This window comes from Rhamphochromis sp. 'chilingali', assembly GCF_963969265.1.
Source record: "Rhamphochromis sp. 'chilingali' genome assembly, chromosome: 5".
Classification (NCBI taxonomy): domain Eukaryota; kingdom Metazoa; phylum Chordata; class Actinopteri; order Cichliformes; family Cichlidae; genus Rhamphochromis; species Rhamphochromis sp. 'chilingali'.
The window spans coordinates 9,198,116-9,217,285 of record NC_137932.1 but is presented as its reverse complement, the minus strand read 5'-3'; the positions used below and the strand labels follow the sequence as shown (position 1 = coordinate 9,217,285).

General features: G+C 44.1%; 1 protein-coding gene across 5 annotated transcripts in view; it reads left to right on the top strand.

The window, feature by feature from the left end:
• Positions 1 to 19,170, top strand: part of LOC308397398 (E3 ubiquitin-protein ligase RNF19A) — a 36,768-nt gene that overhangs the window by 1,457 nt on the left and 16,141 nt on the right. For 2 of the 5 annotated variants that reach the window (XM_080883291.1, XM_080883287.1), the window contains exons 1-3: positions 1,364 to 1,500; positions 16,061 to 16,605; positions 17,089 to 17,576. In XM_080883291.1, coding sequence (XP_080739417.1) covers positions 16,453 to 16,605; positions 17,089 to 17,576 — 641 coding nt within the window. In that variant the 5' untranslated portion in view covers positions 1,364 to 1,500; positions 16,061 to 16,452. Of the gene's footprint in view, positions 1 to 1,363; positions 1,501 to 6,938; positions 6,958 to 13,516; positions 13,582 to 16,060; positions 16,606 to 17,088; positions 17,577 to 19,170 lie in introns of those variants that run through there. The other 3 variants (XM_080883288.1, XM_080883289.1, XM_080883290.1) reach the window with 3 other exon arrangements.

Sequence of the window (19,170 nt, the reverse complement as noted above, 5' to 3'; positions counted from 1 at the left end):
AAACAAAACAATAATTCACAATATTCATTTGTTTCTAGTTCTTTTTGGTCTGTGATACGTCGATTTACCTTTTACTTTTCTGACATTTTATCAATTTATCTTTATTGTTATTATTAATTTACTGGTCTGGTTAAATTTAAATCTGCAGCACGTAAAACGGTGAAGAGCTTTGAGCCCTCTGCCTTTATTTTGAAAACCCAGGCGCATGCCGGATGTTTTATTCCTTGCGGGATGAATCTTGACTCCACACTCCATTGTAAAGGCTGCACATCTCTCGCCCTTAGACGCTTCCGTTCCGAAAATAATTTCCGGCTGCTGTACCTCAATGGATTATAGTAGTTGTAGTTCTTGTGTATATAGTTGCGACGAGGAGCGTGATGCTTGAATTGTTTTACAGTACTTAAAAAGAAAATTATGTCTGGTTACAAAACGATCACAGATCCTACTTAATACCATAAAGTTAAGTCCACTGGCCAAAGGCTAACAGCTACTATGCGACTGGCATCAAATAGAGCTTTTAGGAATAGTTATGTGACAACTAAAAATTATTGGGAGGTCTGAGGAGGCTAGAAACTGTGCAGTTTGGTGCTCTATCTGTGCAAAGACACACGGATACGCTGTCTGTTACCGATAAAAGCAGTAGTAAAACATTAGGATATAAAGTACAATACAAAGTAGGTCAATCAATCTCTCAGTTTCTCCAGGAAGCTGGATCAAAAGCCTGTAGACTTAAATGGGACTTAAATCTAGGTTAACCGAGAAAAAAAAGAATAGAGAGTACATTTGAGTACTTCCCCATCAACAGAAATTGGAACTTGAAGAAGAATTCGTGTCTGCAGAGTGGGCTGCAAGAAATCCCAGAGAACAAAGAGAGTGTGGTTTCTCTGGAATCAAAAATAGAAACAATCACTCAGTGGACACAACAGTAAGCTGTCATGTGTCACTATAAATGACCAAAACCCCATAAACAATCTGCCAGGTTAATTGGGACAAGATGTCAAAACGGGAAAAAAGGAAAAACAAAGAAAAGAAGAGGAAGGAGTCCTGCATGTAGACTGCTTTGGCTTTATATCTGAAACGAGGGAGAATGTTTTTTTGTTTTTTTTTATGGGACTGGGCATTTATGAATAGGAGATCCTGGGATTCTGCGCCATGTCATTGGCTCGCATCTCTGCAGTGTGCCTCCCCTCCAGGCCGCCGCACAGAAAAGCCATCAGGCAGCTGCTGTAAGAGGGAAGGCTTTCCTCACTGCGGATCTCCTTTCCTCTGCTCGCCTCTCAACCGGACCGGTCTGGACCACAATACCCACCCCCTCTCTGCAGCTCCGTCGGGCGGACACGGTTTGTGTGAGGCAGTGAAGAGGAGGCGACCTGGGTGGGGAGTGGAGGGAGGTGGGTGTGGGTGTGGGGTGCAGATTTCTGTGCTACTGTTTGGTCCTCAAGGGGGAGGAGCCAGTTGTCGATTCTACGCTTGCGAGGAGAGAAGGCGCCGTGCAGAGAGGTAAGATACCCTTTACGTAATAGAAATTATTGTGCGTTTTATCCGCTGCCCGGACACACTTTCAGATGCGCATTCAGACCCTTTTTATTGGTGTTTTTCACTCGTGGCCGTGTGGGGTACGTGGAGGTGGAGGTGAATACGAATACGTAGGCTGACATGCCACTCCCTGCAATAGCATACTGATGCTCCGGACAAATCCTCATTAAATGATTCAAATATTCTGTCAGCATGCCCAAATAACCCCAATAAGAGTGGTACTTGCGCTCGGCTGCCTTATAATAACCCGCTTTTTTCATTCATATAATTTCCAGATGCACTCCCAAGATGAACCCCGCAGGCCCGTGGTTTATTCTTAAAACGATACTTTATATTATTGAGTAGTTTAAGGTAATTGCGGTATAACTGCATCATTTTTAACAGTGCTTAAACATGTGTGTCAGAGAGTTAACGTGGATTTAGAAGACATGGTCTAACAGTGTTGTAAAATTCTACAACAATAGTATGATGTCTTATCAAACTAAATCCCCTATGCTGCATGCGGTTATTCAATACAGTCGAGTAGACTATAGGTTTTCACAGGTCACTAACACTGTCCGCTACGCGCCGCATGGCACAGAAGCTCAATATTTTGGTCAGGGATGCCGTGGAGCGCTTAAGTGCGCGCGCCAGTGTGTGTCTATGTGTGGGTAGGCTGAGGTCACTCTCATGCCTCTGAAACCCGCATTGCTGATGCGGGCATCTGTCCAGTGGAGGGATATTTAATAGGGTGTATCATCACGCTTCCCTCCACCGAGGCAGAACTCAACATCCGTCTGAAAACTACTATTTATTTCACTCTTTTTATTATTATTATTATTATTATTATTATTATTATTATTATTATTATTATTATTTAAAATAGCAACAGCTTATTAACAGGTGTCACATCGTCGAAAACGCCTCCAAAGCGAGAAGATACTGTAATAATGGCTGTGACAGCAAGGTTCATGCAGAGGACAGGATTCTGAAAAAAAAGTACTCTGTTTCTTCCCTGTTTGGCTTTTCAGAGGATGGGAAGCTGCTTTGGGGCAGAATCCTGATTGTGTAATAATCCCATCTGTTAGAGGTGGAGTGGCATAAACAAGTATAAACGCTAACTGTAGGTAATTATTCGTGAAGTCAGAGTTAAGAACAGTGAATTCGTTTTTTTTACAAAGTGTACCTTTGCTCACTTATAAAAAATAGCATGGGGGCATGATTTAAAAACATTGAACTCATGGTTTCACTGTAATTGTATGATGTATGATTGATGACGACATTCTTTTGACCCACAGCAGGTATCTGAAAAGGTCAAATGTCACAGCAATAGATCATTACTCCCTTGAAGTGTTTTATAGTTCTCTATATATCCCTGAGGTGACTCCGTTGTAGTCTGTGTATACATTAATGAAGCACATTTGGGATAAACATAAAACATTTTGAGTATTTTAAACCATATCTAGACATTTTACTCAGGTAATTTCTTATTGTGCTTTAATAAATTTGGGGAACTCACAAGAAAATGGTCAAAACAAGAAGCAGCAGATATCGATTTTCTTTTTTTCAGAAAGGCCGCATCCCAGATGGCCTGCATCACTACTAACAGTATCAGTTTGTGTGACCTTCCCTGCCAGTTTGCAACACAGACTTTCTGATAAAAAGTCTCAAAGTCAAAAACATCTGACATCATCACAACTTTTCTTTTAATCTTTGTAAAGCTCCTCTGAAACCGCAGAGGACAAATGGGATGACCTTTTTTGCATGTATCAGTAAAACAGCCTTGCCAACTTTGCTCACGTGTGCTTTCTGTGGGAAACTGTGTGAGTGTGTGTCACTCTTTTTGGTCACAGTAAAGGCGGTGTGAATCAGCATGCTGATTCATGTCAGAGGATAACAATACAAGACTCCTGCACATGCCTTAGTATGTTATGTAATAATGTCCAGTGATACTGTGCCCGAGGGATCTGTTTTCTTTCGCCTCTTTGAAATAAATAAAAAATCAGTGTTTGCTGCTGTGAATTAAGACTAAAATGAGGGTTTTAAGCTTTTGTTTTGCGTTGACAGGACATGAAAGGAGGGCAGTTTCACAGTATTACTTCCTTTGGCTTGCTAAAAAAGGAAGTTGTGAGGAGTTTAAACAGGTTACAAGGTGACATCTTGTTTAAATCATCTTAAGATCCTAGCTCCTTTTCACCCATTCCTCACAGCTCAAATATACACAGGTGATGGTATGATTTTATGGATGAAGAAAAAGAAATGGGCTGAAAAGTTCGATTTGGAAGTAATTACTTTCTTAGAAACTTTCATGGATTACAGAGAATTTTTCGTTTAGAACCGAAATTGGTTATTTTTCTTCTGAAAATATTATATATATAGATTAACTCCAATGGGAGTCAATTCATTGTGATTTGTTTGTACCCTGAGCTCTGAGAAAATTATAGTGGGTTGTGCTTTGAACTTGTGGCGCCTAAGCACTCAGATGGATTAAGTAAACACATAACAGCAGGTTATGGTTCACATTTTCTGGTTTCGCTCATACTTTGTGGTGTGAAGATTCTAAACCTTTAATGGTACTGACAGATTTTGAGATTTCAGCATGTTATTTATTTCAAAAAGATTCATAATAGATTCCATTCTTTTGTTAGTTATTGGCATTATTCACACAGTCTCTTTGAACTTTGAATCCCAAATGTGTGATTCACAACTTGGTTGTCATCGTATAAACTCACTGACTAATTCTCGTGACTATATTTATTCTGTTCATTAACTATATTACGTACAGTATAAAGACCTGATTTGAAAATGGTATAAATGAAAGGTGGTTTATGCTATGAATTTGTTATGAGTTATGAAGTATGAATAAGTAATTAATATTATATGCTAAATAATAATAATAATGACTAAAAATGAATGTCACTTAAGATTAATATTATCACACCGAAGAGCCTGCTAATGCGATTTACTAACAAATGGTAATCCGCTTACACTCTAGGTATAACGGAAACCCATGCCATGAAGCCCCCAATGCACAGTTTCTGTGCTGATGTTAATACGTTGGAGGATATCCTCTTAGAGCAGCATGTGAAAGCTAGAGGAGCCGCACCCTGCCGGCCGTGAAAACAGTGCAGGTTATAGATACTTCAGCTTCACAAACTTTCTAATGCCAATTCTCTAAAGCCTAAGCTAAAACACAGTTAATTGAAAATTAATTGATTCAGCTAATGGGGCCTTGTCTTTCTTTTGTTCCCATAATACATGTAATAGAGACAACATGTTAATAATACCTGGACCAAAGAGAGAGTGTGTGCTCACTCTTTATGGACAGCATCTCTGTGTTAACTGTTGTTGTCCTGAGTTTTCTGAGAGATGACAGCAGGGCTCTTCTCTCTCTTCTTGTCTCACAATATATATAGAGATGGATTGTTGATTCATTTATTAGGAGAGATGCGCAGCTTGGCAAAAAAGTGCTTGAGTGTATTGTCAGTAGCCAGAGACTGCAACTGCAGTGGTTTTGGAGTTCTGTGAATATCTCACCATGGTAACAGCACCACATCACTCATTTCTGTTATCTAATTATTCCATTTGAAATATTTAAAATGAATAATTTTTTAACTAACTATATCTCTTTAGAGTATATGTAGATATAGTATGTATGTTATAAACTATGTGTGGCATGCGTTACATAAGGTCAAAGTTGTGTTTGTGTGTGTGACAGTGTCACGGTCACGTTCATATGCTTGTTCTGATACACTGGAACCATGTGATTCCTGATTTGAAGATGTTCTTGAATGAAATTTCTCCCATTATCTTGTTGTGTATCATGTAATGCGCATTTCCCTAACGTGAACCTCATGAAGTTATTATTATCATGCTTATCTGTCCGATTTTGATGGTATTGTTGACATTGAGCTGATCCGAAAAGCAGTTTGTACTAATTCTGACCCTGTTCTAGCAACTGATCATGGAAAACAGATAGCATCTTCTTGGCCATTTCATCTGTGTATCCACATAATTAGGTTACGTATATATATGATGATGTGGGTAAATGTAAGTGTGTGCATGTGCATGTCAGTATTTTCAGTTGATGGGAGATCTGTTTCTAAATCATGATGCATTACAGTTGAAGGATGCTCTGTAGTTTGGAAAGCTGGACTGCAGCAGATATTTAATTAAAAGAACATAAGCAAGCAAGAGAAACAAGAGAAAAAAAAGAACCAAGATACCCAGAAGGATTGCAGCTCAGTGGTGACTTAAGTTTAAGGCACTTAGTTGAGAGACTCATGCAATATTCAAACTGCCTTTCTTGAATGTTCAGCCATAACTAGACTGAAAATCTTCTTGGTAGTTCTGCTAACTTGGGATGACCCTCATCCTAATAACCTGGAGCTCAAAAATCCTTGCCAGGTCCGACAGCAGCATGAATCAGCACTAAGTTACATTTAGTCATTTGGAGCCAAAACCCAGCAAACTTTACAGACACTTAGCAGAGAATTACAATCACTATATATATAATATATATAGTATATAGTAGTATAGTATAGGGCTGCTCGATTATGGCAAAAATGATAATCACGATTATTTTCACTGAAATTGAGATCACGATTATTTGACGATATTTATTTAAGCCTTTAAGACCTACTATAGAACCAAGTCCACCAGAGCTTATATTATTTTTATTTTTTTTTTTACATGCTGTAGTGCCATTTGTGGGAGCATTTTAAGTTGCTATACATCAATACTGTCATGGTCTCCGTGCCTGCCCGGTCGGCCCCACAAGGCTACAATTGCTGTTGCTGTTTTCTCCCTCTCTGCCTGGGCGGAGCTCACTGTGGGCTCCCGCCCTTGGCCCACACACACACCTGACAACACTCACCCATCATCACCGGGAGCACTATTTGAGGCTGGAACACAGATCCTCTCGTCGCTGGATGATTGTACCCCTAACGTTAGTGTTCTCACAGCTCTTGTGCTTCATATCCGTGACTTGTGATTTGTTGGTGACCTGCCTTCTCGTCTGCTTCAGATCTCTCCCCCCCCCGGACCTGCGACCTCCCTGCTACGGGAAAGTGTGTGAGTGTGAGCGGAGAAGACGTGAGCGAGTTACCCTGTGATTCCACCCGGAGTTTTTGGATCCCTTCACTGTACATATATTGCACTGCACTGTAAATAAACCACACCTTGGAGATACCTTACCGCTCTGCGTTGAATCCCTGTACCAGATCGTGACAGAATCATCCAGCCACGGAAATGGATTCAGCAGACCCAGCGGTCTCGACTCCCACCCTCGCCATTTTGGCCGCGATGCTGGCACGCCACGAGCAGATGTTCATTCACCTTCGAGCAGAGCTCGCGAACCTCACACAGGCCGTGGCTCAGCTAACACCGCTACCGGCCGCTCCTCTGGTCGCCGCTCCTCCGTTGGAGGCGCCAGTTCCAGCTGTAAGTGTCGCGCCACCTGTTCCCTCACCTGTTCACGTTGACAGATTCCTCCCTACTCCCAGGGCTTTCACGGGAGAGATTGATAAATGTGCTGGTTTTCTCACTCAGTGTACCCTTCAGTTTCGCCAGCAACCGCAAGCCTTTTCTACTGATGGTGCTAAAATCGCTTATATCGTCCAGTTACTCCAGGACCGTGCTCTAACCTGGGCTCAAGCTGCGCTTCAGGCGGAGCCGGACATCACCTTTTCTGACTTTCTGACTAAGTTTAAAGGTGTGTTTGACAGGAAAGCCACAACTGCCACCGCCGGCCAGCGCTTGCTTGCGCTTAAACAAGGTAAACGCAGCATGGCTGATTTTTCTATTGACTTTTCTACCTTGGCTGAACAGGCGAAATGGGGGGAAGAGGCCCTTAAAAGTGCATTGCTCACTAATATTAATGAGGAAATAAGGAATGAACTTATGCTCCGAGAACTACCTTCCTCCCTGGATGCGCTTTTGGTTTTGTGTATGCGGGTGGACGATCAGGTGCGCGCACATCGGAGCGCACACGCGCGTTCGGGGCATGCCCCGCTGGACTTTTGTGGGACCCCTACTGCGGCCCATGGGTTGTGTGACGCCGACGCCGGGGATGGGGAAGAGCCCATGCAGCTTGGGCGCTCGCGGCTGTCGCCCGCGGAGCGCCAGCGCCGCCTTGCCTCCGGTGAGTGCGTTTACTGCAGCCGTAAAGGCCACTCTGTCTCCTCCTGCCCAACGCTGGCAAAAGGGCGCGCTCACCAGTGATCGTGAGGGTGCTGGTGGGCGATCTGTCGAGTGAAAGCCCTCTCCCCAGACTTCTTTTACCGGCTACTCTGCGTGTTCGGACTGTTTCTCATTCTCTCTCCGTTCTCATTGACTCTGGGGCTGAGCAGAACTTTATTGACACCTCACTCGCCGCCAAACTGAACATCGCCTTGGAGCCTCTGTCACGCCCCCTCCGCGTTCACGCACTGTCGGGCCAGCGCCTGCCTGACATCACTCATGTTTCTGAATTCCTTTCATTATCTCTCTCTGGCAATCACACAGAAAGGATTTGTTTTTTTTCGTTTAAGGCTCCTCTCACTCCGCTGGTTCTGGGTCACCCCTGGCTTGTCCTCCACAACCCGCATATCGACTGGGAGAAGGGTGCCGTACTAGGTTGGAGTGTGGCCTGCCATATGAACTGCCTCCGGGCTGCGGCTTCCCCCGTTTCGCTCCCACCCACGGCCTCGCCGTCGGACGCCCCGGACCTCTCGATGGTTCCGCGGGTTTATCATGATCTGCGGGATGTTTTTTGTAAGGATCGGGCGCGGTCCCTTCCCCCGCACCGCCCGTACGATTGTGCCGTCGATCTTCTTCCTGGAGCTCCGCTGCCGTCTAGCCGCCTGTACAGCCTCTCCCGGCCTGAGAGGGATGCTATGGAGCGCTACATCTCGGAGTCGCTGGCGGCGGGGTTGATTCGCCCCTCCTCTTCCCCTGTCGCGGCTGGGGTTTTTTTTGTGGATAAGAAGGATGGTTCGCTGCGGCCGTGTATTGACTTTCGGGGCCTTAATCAGATCACTGTTAAGAACAAATACCCTTTGCCGTTGCTTTTCTCCGCCTTTGAACTGCTTCAGGGCATGACCGTCTTTACCAAGCTGGATCTGCGCAACGCTTACCACCTGGTGCGCATCAGGGAGGGGGATGAGTGGAAGACCGCGTTCAATACGCATCGGGGCCACTTTGAGTATCTCGTGATGCCGTTTGGGCTGACTAACGCCCCCGCGGTGTTTCAGGCGATGGTTAATGATGTCCTTCGTGATTTTGTTAACCGTTGTGTGTTTGTGTACTTAGATGACATCTTGGTCTTTTCTAAGACGCTCGAGGAGCACAAGGTCCATGTCCGGCAGGTCCTGCTACGCCTTCTGGAGAACCGGCTCCTTGTGAAGGGGGAGAAGTGCGACTTCCACGTGTCGTCTGTGAGTTTTCTGGGCCACATTATCGAGAAGGGGGACTTGCGGACAGATCCGGAGAAAGTGCGAGCTGTGGTGGAATGGCCTACTCCTCCTGATCGCCGCCAAGTGCAACGTTTTTTGGGATTCGCCAACTTTTACAGACGGTTCATTCGTGATTTCAGCAGAATCGCTCTCCCTCTCACTAAACTCACCTCTCCCAAGGTTCCCTTCCAGTGGGATTCTGCCGCTCAGCGAGCCTTCGCCCTGCTCAAGGACAGGTTCACCACCGCTCCCATACTCCGGCAACCGGACCTTACACGGCAGTTCGTTGTGGAAGTGGACGCGTCGGACTCCGGGGTTGGGGCAGTTCTGTCGCAACAGATGGACGGTAAGCTGCACCCGTGTGCCTTTTATTCTCGCCGTCTCTCCCCAGCAGAGTGTAACTATGACATCGGGGACCGGGAGCTTCTGGCCGTCAAGCTGGCCCTGGAGGAGTGGAGACATTGGTTGGAGGGAGCAGCACAACCATTCATCGTCTGGACGGATCACAAGAATCTGGAGTACCTGCGCTCGGCTAGACGTCTCAATTCCCGGCAAGCCAGGTGGGCACTGTTTTTCGCTCGTTTTGACTTCACTATCACCTACAGGCCAGGAACACGGAACGTAAAGCCAGACGCCCTGTCCAGGCAATTCTCCATCACTGGGGAGGACTCGGACCCTGAGCCTGTCCTCCCGGCCGCCTGCGTAATTGGAGCCATCTCCTGGGAGATCGAGGGGCTCATCCAAGAGGCGCTGGAGACCGAACCGGATCCTGGCACTGGTCCACCTGGTCGCCTCTTCGTTCCTTCAGCCGTCCGCTCTCAGGTTCTCCAGTGGGCTCACACCGCCCGCTTTTCATGCCATCCTGGGGTCCTCCGCACCTGCTCGTTCCTCCGACGTTACTTCTGGTGGCCTGCTATGACTAGGGATGCCAAGGAGTATGTAGCCGCCTGTTCGACCTGCGCCCGGAATAAGCTTTCGAACCGCCCTCCACCGGGTCTTCTGCAGCCTCTCCCTACACCAGCTCGACCATGGTCCCATGTTTCTTTGGACTTTGTCATGGGCCTGCCGCCCTCCGCTGGTAACACCACCATACTTACCATTATCGATCGTTTCTCCAAAGCTGCACACTTCGTCGCCCTCCCGAAGCTCCCCTCGGCCTTGGAGACGGCCCGGCTCCTCACCTCCCATGTGTTCCGTCTTCACGGGATCCCCGAGGACATCGTCTCGGATAGGGGGCCGCAATTCACGTCCCGTGTTTGGAGGGAGTTCTGCTCCGCACTGGGGGCCAAGGTCAGTCTGTCTTCCGGTTTCCATCCACAGAGTAACGGGCAATCGGAGCGGGCCAACCAGGAGCTGGAAGCTGCCCTCCGCTGTGTCACTTCGCACAACCAATCGACCTGGAGTGAACAGCTTCCATGGATCGAATACGCCCACAACAGCCACACATCCTCCGCCACGGGCAAGTCTCCCTTCGAAGCGTCCCTGGGCTATCAACCACCTTTGCTCCCGGCCATCGAAGGTGAGCACTCCGTTCCTTCTGTACAGGCTCACCTCCGCGGGTGCCGTCGTGTCTGGCGGACGACTCGGGCTGCCCTGCTCCGTACTAAGGAGCGGAACAAGACCCTCGCTGACTGTTGCCGGACACCGGCCCCCGTGTACACCATCGGTCAACAAGTATGGCTGGCTACCCGTTTTGTGCCGCTACGGACTGAGTCGAAGAAGCTGTCTCCTCAGTTTATTGGCCCTTTTCCCGTTGAGGCCATTGTGAACCCTGTGTCTGTCCGCCTCAAGCTGCCGCGCAACATGCGCATTCACAATGTCTTTCATGTGTCTCAGGTCAAGCCGGTGCTCTCCAGCCCGTTGTGCCCTCCCTCCAGGGCCCCGCCGCCCCCCCGGCTCGTGGATGGTCAGCTGGTCTACAATATCACCCGCATCATGGACTCCCGGCGCCGGGGTCGGGGTTTTCAGTACCTGGTTGACTGGGAGGGCTACGGGATAGAGGAACGCTCCTGGGTGCCTCGAGCTGCTGTCCTGGATGTTGCCATGCTCCGGGACTTCCACCGCAGGCATCCAGGTAAGCCTGGTGGGTCACCGGGAGGCTCCCGTTGAGGGGGGGGTACTGTCATGGTCTCCGTGCCTGCCCGGTCGGCCCCACAAGGCTACAATTGCTGTTGCTGTTTTCTCCCTCTCTGCCTGGGCGGAGCTCACTGTGGGCTCCCGCCCTTGGCCCACACACACACCTGACAACACTCACCCATCATCACCGGGAGCACTATTTGAGGCTGGAACACAGATCCTCTCGTCGCTGGATGATTGTACCCCTAACGTTAGTGTTCTCACAGCTCTTGTGCTTCATATCCGTGACTTGTGATTTGTTGGTGACCTGCCTTCTCGTCTGCTTCAGATCTCCCCCCCCCCGGACCTGCGACCTCCCTGCTACGGGAAAGTGTGTGAGTGTGAGCGGAGAAGACGTGAGCGAGTTACCCTGTGATTCCCCCCGGAGTTTTTGGATCCCTTCACTGTACATATATTGCACTGCACTGTAAATAAACCACACCTTGGAGATACCTTACCGCTCTGCGTTGAATCCCTGTACCAGATCGTGACAAATACAACTGTTATAGCCCATATTTTAATAATATGTATGCATTAAGTGCATAGTAATTACATAAATTGCAAAAAAGTGCAATAAACTACAAAAAAAAATTGAAAATCGCTTTTGTTTTGTTTACATATATTTCTACTTGGAGAAGTTTAAGAGGCTTATCCCTCAAAACTTTAAATACAAAAAAAGTTGCAAAAAATAGTTTCCCACCACAGGAAATTTATTTTGAGTGTCTTCATAGTTTTATTTTGGAGATACAGCAATTTTTATATACTGCAGGAAAAACAAAAAACAATCCTATGATGCAAATTTGCAAAGAAAACAGCATGTGCATAATTTCACTGTGGGAAGTGTTACGAACAGCTGATAGGAACGGCAAAGCGTGTTTCTGGAATATTATGTTTTTGTTCCTGCAAGCGCTTTTTATGCAATTTTTGCAAAGCTATATGTGGAACGAAACCGTGACCGAGGACAAGCTGATGGCATCAGATGTAAGTACAACTCCTCCGGTTTCATATGCAAAACAAATTATTGCGCTAGCTTACACGGTTCAGGTTCTACAGGGATTTAAAAATAGTTACGCAAAACGGAGCGTGCTGCTCTGACCGGCTTTAAAGGGTTAACAATGACTTTTAAAAAATAATATAAAATAGTGTGCAACACCAGTGAAGTTTTTTTTTTTAACTCTTTTCAACCAACGGCAGTCACTCTCCAAATAGCTTCTGCTTAGCTTTCCGAGCTTCCCTCGGGTCCCCTTAATCAGCGGTCTCCAACCTTTTTTGCGCCACGGACCGGTTTATGCCCGACAATATTTTCACGGACCGGCCTTTAAGGTGTCGCGGATAAATGAGGGAGGGGCTAATAATCGGCTCAGTCATTTTTAATGATCGTTGAAAGCCCAGATCGTAATCGTGATTAAAATTCGATTAATTGAGCAGCCCTAGTATAGTATATAAAGTCTTATCTTATCTTATCTTATCTTATCTTATCTTATCTTATCTTATCTTAATGCAAAAAAGAGTTAAACATATAAGTAGGTAAATTATTCTAGTAAAACATCAGAAATTGTACTTCAATGAATCCATAAAGAAATCCAGTATGTGGTTTTAGGCTGTAATCTAGTCAATTAGATTTTGAGATGTTCTGTTTCTTGTTGCTATAATGTTCTGTACAATCTGATCTCAAATGAGCAGTCTCTACAAAGGCACTGCCTGCTTATCTCTTCATTTTTACTTCATTTCCTCACAGTGACAACTTATCTAAGTCGTTAGGCAGCGAATTGTGTTGTCTAATTGCTTGGCAATCTGTCTCATAGTGTAGAGCAACAAACCCACCGAGCTATGCTTTAAAAACACTCAATACTACATGCATCAGTTTGCCGGCGTGCGCTTGAGTGTCTTCATTTGCATAATTATATGTACGTGAGCATATAAGCATGTGCGCTTTTGATGTTTTCATCTGTGGGAATTATTTCTATAAATAAACAGCAGCTCAGTGGTGTGTTCATCACAGAGGTTGGTGCTTTGGTGAAGGTCAGTCCCCACAGAATACGGATGATGGGGAAATTCAAGTGGATGCACATTTGGGATGCTATATTAGGATAGAACTGTGTTACTAGACTCTGGACATAGCTGGATATAGAAATGATGAGCTGGTTGCTGCTTTGTTTTCCACTGGATTGCTTTACTTAAATATTTATTTTAGAGCAAACAAAGGCATCCATGTGAAATCCAAGCCATTAGAGGACCAGTAGTAAAGATGTTTTTAAATAAATGTGTCGAAAGTAAAGATTTTGTACCTCTGAACTCCAAATTCTTTAAACTGGTGGGTTTTGAGGAAAGGATAGTTAATTTGAAATACAAAACACCCTGGTGGTTCTTGATCTGAAGCTTTTCCTAATGATTTTGAAAAAGATTTTTGAAAAAGTACCATCATATTTAGTATCTTTTTTGGGTTCTTCAAGGGAATTCCCAAGGCAGTAAGCAATCTGGAAGACTTGGGTGGACACTAGCTGTAACTGTGTCAAATGTGAGTATGTTTACAGACAACTCTAAACAACATTCGTAGTTCTTATTGGAATATCGGTTCCAACAATTATCATCTACACTGACCAGCCACTTTTTTCTGTAGACCTTGCTAGTACCAGGTTGGATCCCCTTTTGCCTTCAGAAGTGCTTTAATGGATTGAACAAGGTCCTGAAAACATTCCTCAGAGATTTTGGTCCATAGCATTACACTGTCTGTGGATTTGTTGGCTTCACATTCAAAACGAATCTTGAGATCTGATGACTGTGGAGGCCATTTGAGTGCAGTAAATTCCTTGTCATAATTAAGAAACCAGTTTGGGATGATTTGAGTTTTGTGACACGATGTGTTATCCTGCTGGAAGATCAGAAGAGGGGTACACTATGGTCATATATATCTAAAATATTAACGTGACTCTTCAGTATATGGAGAATACTTTCAAAGGGCAAGAATGTTGGTTCTTTACCCTTAAATTACCATATACAGTAATGATCTAAAAAGGGTATTCTGTTCATGTTGATTTAACACGAATGAAATAAAGGTATAGCCCTAACTCTGGTCTCAGACAGGGAGAGAGCAGTTTAGGTACTTCAGTGTATCAGAAATGCAGATCCTTTGTATATCTCTGTTTAAAGAATGATGAAGCTTATAATATCTGCAGAATTACCTCAACTCCTGTAGTCATTGAATTTGATTTAATAATAACGATAAGGCAAGCAAAGAGATAGATAGATTTCATACATTTTACTGTTTTCCACAACTAAAAAAATACTAAAAGCAGCACTGGGGAGCTTGAAATAGATGATCTATAATCATATCACATTTCAGTCCATATTCCTTGGTCTGATTTGATGTAGTTGCATGGAGACAGCTATTTTAATTGGTCTGGGGTTTCATGAATCACCTCATGCTCCCTTTGCTCTCTGGGGCTGATTATGAAAGCTTGCTGCTGCCTAATGGATGCAGAATGAGTTGTCTGTGGTGTCTGTCACCGCCTCTCTACTGCTTCACCCTCCTGTCTCCCCCAGTCCTTTTTGTCTGATCAGTCACAAGTTTCACATCTTTCTGCTCTTTGTGTCTCATAGCAATGGCCTCACTGCTTGTCTGGGCTATATGACAAACGGGCCATGGTGCAGACAACACCCTTCCATGTGTTTGCATTTTTAAATGTATCTCATACAGAGATTCGAGAGTAAAAATGACACACCCTATGTTTGAAATAGCTGTTTGTCCAACACTATTGATGATCAGTTTTTTAAATCAGATCTCTGTAATGTGTTTGATTGATTGAAATTACATTCAGTCTCATGCCTGATTAGCACTCCACCATTTATAATACTGGTGTTATGTTATTATTAGTATTTTAAACAGGATGTCTCATGGACTCAAGATCGCTTTTCAAGAGAGACCTGTGTACAAATGACATCTACAGATTAAGAGTACACAGACTAGTAGACAGGCAGAAAATTCAAGGACACATTATAGGCGTTCAGAAATTAAGAAAAGCATGTGCAAGGACAGTTGCATACAGTTTAACATATTTTAAAAAGCTGCTATGAAATCACAGAATGTAGCTTTGCAGTCTTTTGTAGTCTTTCCATTTGTTCTTTTCCAAGTTTAATGTCAGTAAGAGGCACAGCTAATCTTAAAATGTCCAAGGACCTGTCATTGTATCCATATAAACTATCACTACAATAATAATCAAGCTCAGACAAAATTGTACCTAATACAACAGTTAATGAGAACCAATATTTGCTTTTTGTATTTGTATTTGTATTTTATATGACACTGGAGAGTTTTAATATGGACTGTATGGTGGATACTGACCTTGGTGACCTTGTGAATAGTTTTCAGTTGGTTTTATCAGAATGAAAAACAAGCTTATGTTTCATAAGATAATTTTGAAATGCAAACTTTGGATTTTTCAATAGCCCGATCAACAAGGACCCAGTGGTATATAAGATGGTGTCATCTGCATAAAAATAGGTTTCAAGATTTAGGAGGTGTAGATTATACTGTAGAAGGTGAATAAAAGACATCTAGCAATGAAAACCTGTGGAATGCCTGTAGTAATGACAGGGAGACTTGACCTGAAATCTTTGGAGACTGCTGATAGAAAGATTGTCATAAAACCATTTAATAGACTGTCATCTAAACTAATTGTAACCGATTGTATCAAAGGGGGAAATTAACCATAGAAACTAAAACCATGTTTCTGTTTCAGGTCAGACATGCTGGCTTCTGCTATAAAGTTGGGATTTTAACATTGAAGTTTAAGAGGATTGACTTTAGGAGACTTGCATCAGATTGAAACACTTTCATTGTGTAAAACAATTTTTTAGAAGCTATGACTAGATATTCTTAATTTATTTCTTATTGTAATGTTATTTTTAGAAAATTGATATCCAGTGAACCAAAATGCACATCCAAAGGTCTGTAGTTCTTGCTGTGTATTATAGTCATTACTTACTTGTGTTTCCAGGTTGAAGGACTGCTAACAGTGGAGAAAAAGCCTAAAATGATGAACAACAGTCGACCAGTTCAGGACTAATTCAGACTTCTGTGTGGGTGGAGGAGGAAGACTGAAGAGAGACAAAGTAAACCACATGATCAGGCCTCGGAAAGGCTCCAAAACGGTGATGTTCCCCTCAGGCAGGGATTACCTCCTCCCCGTCGTCTTTCTCTCCATCTCACCCACTCACCCTCCCTCATACAACAGAGCAGCCGTCCAGCTCCAAGACTCTGAGCCGTGAGAGCGCACTGTGCTCGCCCACCCGCGCACAAACACACACGTACTCTAACATCGCTTTTGCATCCTGCTCATGGTCGTTGGCCTGTTCTCCTCAGCTGCTGCTCCCGCTCTAGTTCTAGACCATGAAGAGGCCCAAGCAGCAGACTGGGCCCTTGAGCTTCTTAAATTTCTTCAGCCGAAAGCCCAAATCAGAGCCAAGGGCGGAGAGGCCTGTGGAAGCCTGTCCCAAAGAGGAGGTGGCCATTACCCTGACCCCAAGCGAGCATCCAGAACAGGTAAGATTGATGCTTCGTCTGCTTGGAGTGAGCGTAAGCAATGAAGGAGTTCTTTATTTGGGTTTATACAAGTTTTGGTAGAGTATGGTAGAGTATTATGGCATATATGTATACCATTTTGAAATTTGTGTTTATTTTTGAAATTTGTAGCTCATACAGGATCATTATCCTTGCATCAGTCAGAAGATGAAAATGTCTCACAGAAAATGTCGAAAGAAAAGCAACAAAGCTATTGATCATTAACTTTAGAGCCATGCCCGTTTGCTTGCTTTGTTCTGCGCTGCTACTGAACAAATCCATTAGTGTGTTTGTACAATTAATTGATCATTTGTACAAATGACGTTGCCAAGAAACCAAATGAATTACAGCATTCCAGCTATGTACACACTTACCAATACTCCCTTCATTTCTAAGAGCCCTTCATTCTCATAAGCGTGCTGTGTTTGGATTTGGTAAATCACCATATCCTATAACTGTTCTTAGGACCTCACAGCAGAAGAGGCTGGAGAATCAAGAGTTTCTGGAGCAGAAAAAGGAGAAGGAGGAGGTCCGCCAGCATCACTGGCTGAGGTGGGCGAGAACAGCGCTGCCACAGTCGAGTGCGTGGGTGGGGTCAGCCGGGTGTCCACCGTTGTCCTGTCCCTCTCCTCCTCCAGCCAGGACCAGCTATTGGACGAACACCTAGAAGAATGCCCACTGTGCCTGCTCAGTCAACCGCGCTGCCACTTCCCGCGACTCACCTCCTGTTCTCACAGGGCATGCTCTGACTGCCTACGCCAGTACTTGCGTATTGAGATATCGGAGAGTCGGGTGGGCATCGCGTGCCCGCAGTGCCCGGAAACACTGGCACCTCTGGATGTTCGTGCCATTCTGGATGATCGGGCATTGCTGGAAAGGTTTGAGGAGTACCAGTTGAGGCGTTTTCTGGCTTCTGATCCAGATACACGCTGGTGCCCTGCGCCTGACTGCAGGTGAGACGTGAACTGATACCATCTACCAACAGGCTGTTTTAGGCATCAAGAACAGTTTCAAGCGTACTGTAATAAAACTAGAACATCTTGTTTTTTTATTGCTTATATCTAATAAAGATATAAGCAAAAAACTGTTAATTAGAAGGGAGAATAATATTTTGGAAATTAACAATAATGACTTTGTTTTGTGAAAAAATAGGTCTTTTATTGACATGATTGACACAGCAACAATCCACTACAATTTAATTACTTATTAAAAAAAACATTAGAGCTAATCCAGCACTACAATGTGGCAGCCCTTGTCAAATTCTTGTCATCCCACCGCCGGCTTTATTTTGTAAAACACAAGACTGACGCATTTGTCACTGTCAGAATAATTGACTTAGATTTAAGAGGATAATTGGCAGCATTTTTAAAGCTTTTTCTATAGTTCACCAAGTTTGCTGCAGTTTATATATTTTGCAGATCCCGAAAGAGAATGGACTGTGAATAAACCAGTCCTCTACGTATTGGTAAGAGTTACTCTTTGAGGCCTCAAACAGAAATACCTAAAAGATTTTCCTTAGTGAGATGTAAGAAACATTCACCTTTAATCGGTTTAAAATGTTATTAGTGCCGTACTTAACATTTATGGCGCCATTGTATTGTTACTCTTTTTCCCTCAGAATAACTGCCTGAAATATAGCTTTCATTGAGCTGCAAAGCTCAGCTGCAATATGATTTCATTACAAAATCGATCCTTGATGTCGTCGTAAATCTTACGAGGGAAAGATGTATTTTTTTTTCTTTCCGCTGACATTGGCGTCAATCAGCTCTCTTTTTTTTTTCTGTTGTTCAGAACTGGCGCTGACACTGATCCTTTGCTATATCAGCTTAATGTTCATGCATGGGTAACTGGATAAGGGGGGCTGATGGGAAGTCACGACGTGCGTCCATTTTTTTGTGTGCAACGTTTTCAGTGGATTTTTTGTGGTCAAAAGCACGTACGCGCCAGGGCTCAGGACCCCGTTCAGTGAAAGTCTGTCAGTACTTGCTGCTCAGCGATGATGAATGAGAGGAGCAAAAATCAATACACAGTGGTGAATTAAATATAACGCAGAGAAACAGGAGATCCTGTTTTTAAAATATCTACAACAAATTCAGTGTGTTTTGCGTTTGATTTATTAGAAGGGTGTACAAGTGTGCAAAATGGCATTTTGAATAACAGTGAATAACACTTCTCACATAAAAGAGACTTTGAAGCTGTGATTAATTATGTAAACTGGTCTTTAACAGTTATGATTGGTGCATTCCTGTGTTTCCAACATGTAGAGATTCCCTGAGGTCTTAGTGACAGAAGCTTAGCTGAAGATAATGTCGGGAGAGAGACTCTCAGAGAGAGTGTGAAAACTGTGTGTTTTTGCCCTAGGTCTGACTGTGTAACACACACTTGGGTCTATGAGGGCAGCTAATCATGTTTTATCTACATGTGTAATACAAGTAGGAATTATTTAGATATCTCAGTAAAAAAACAAAAACAAAAAACCTCTACCAGATTAAAAGTACGCTCTGGGCTTCAATTTATTTTATAACCATAATCCAACATGTTACAGAA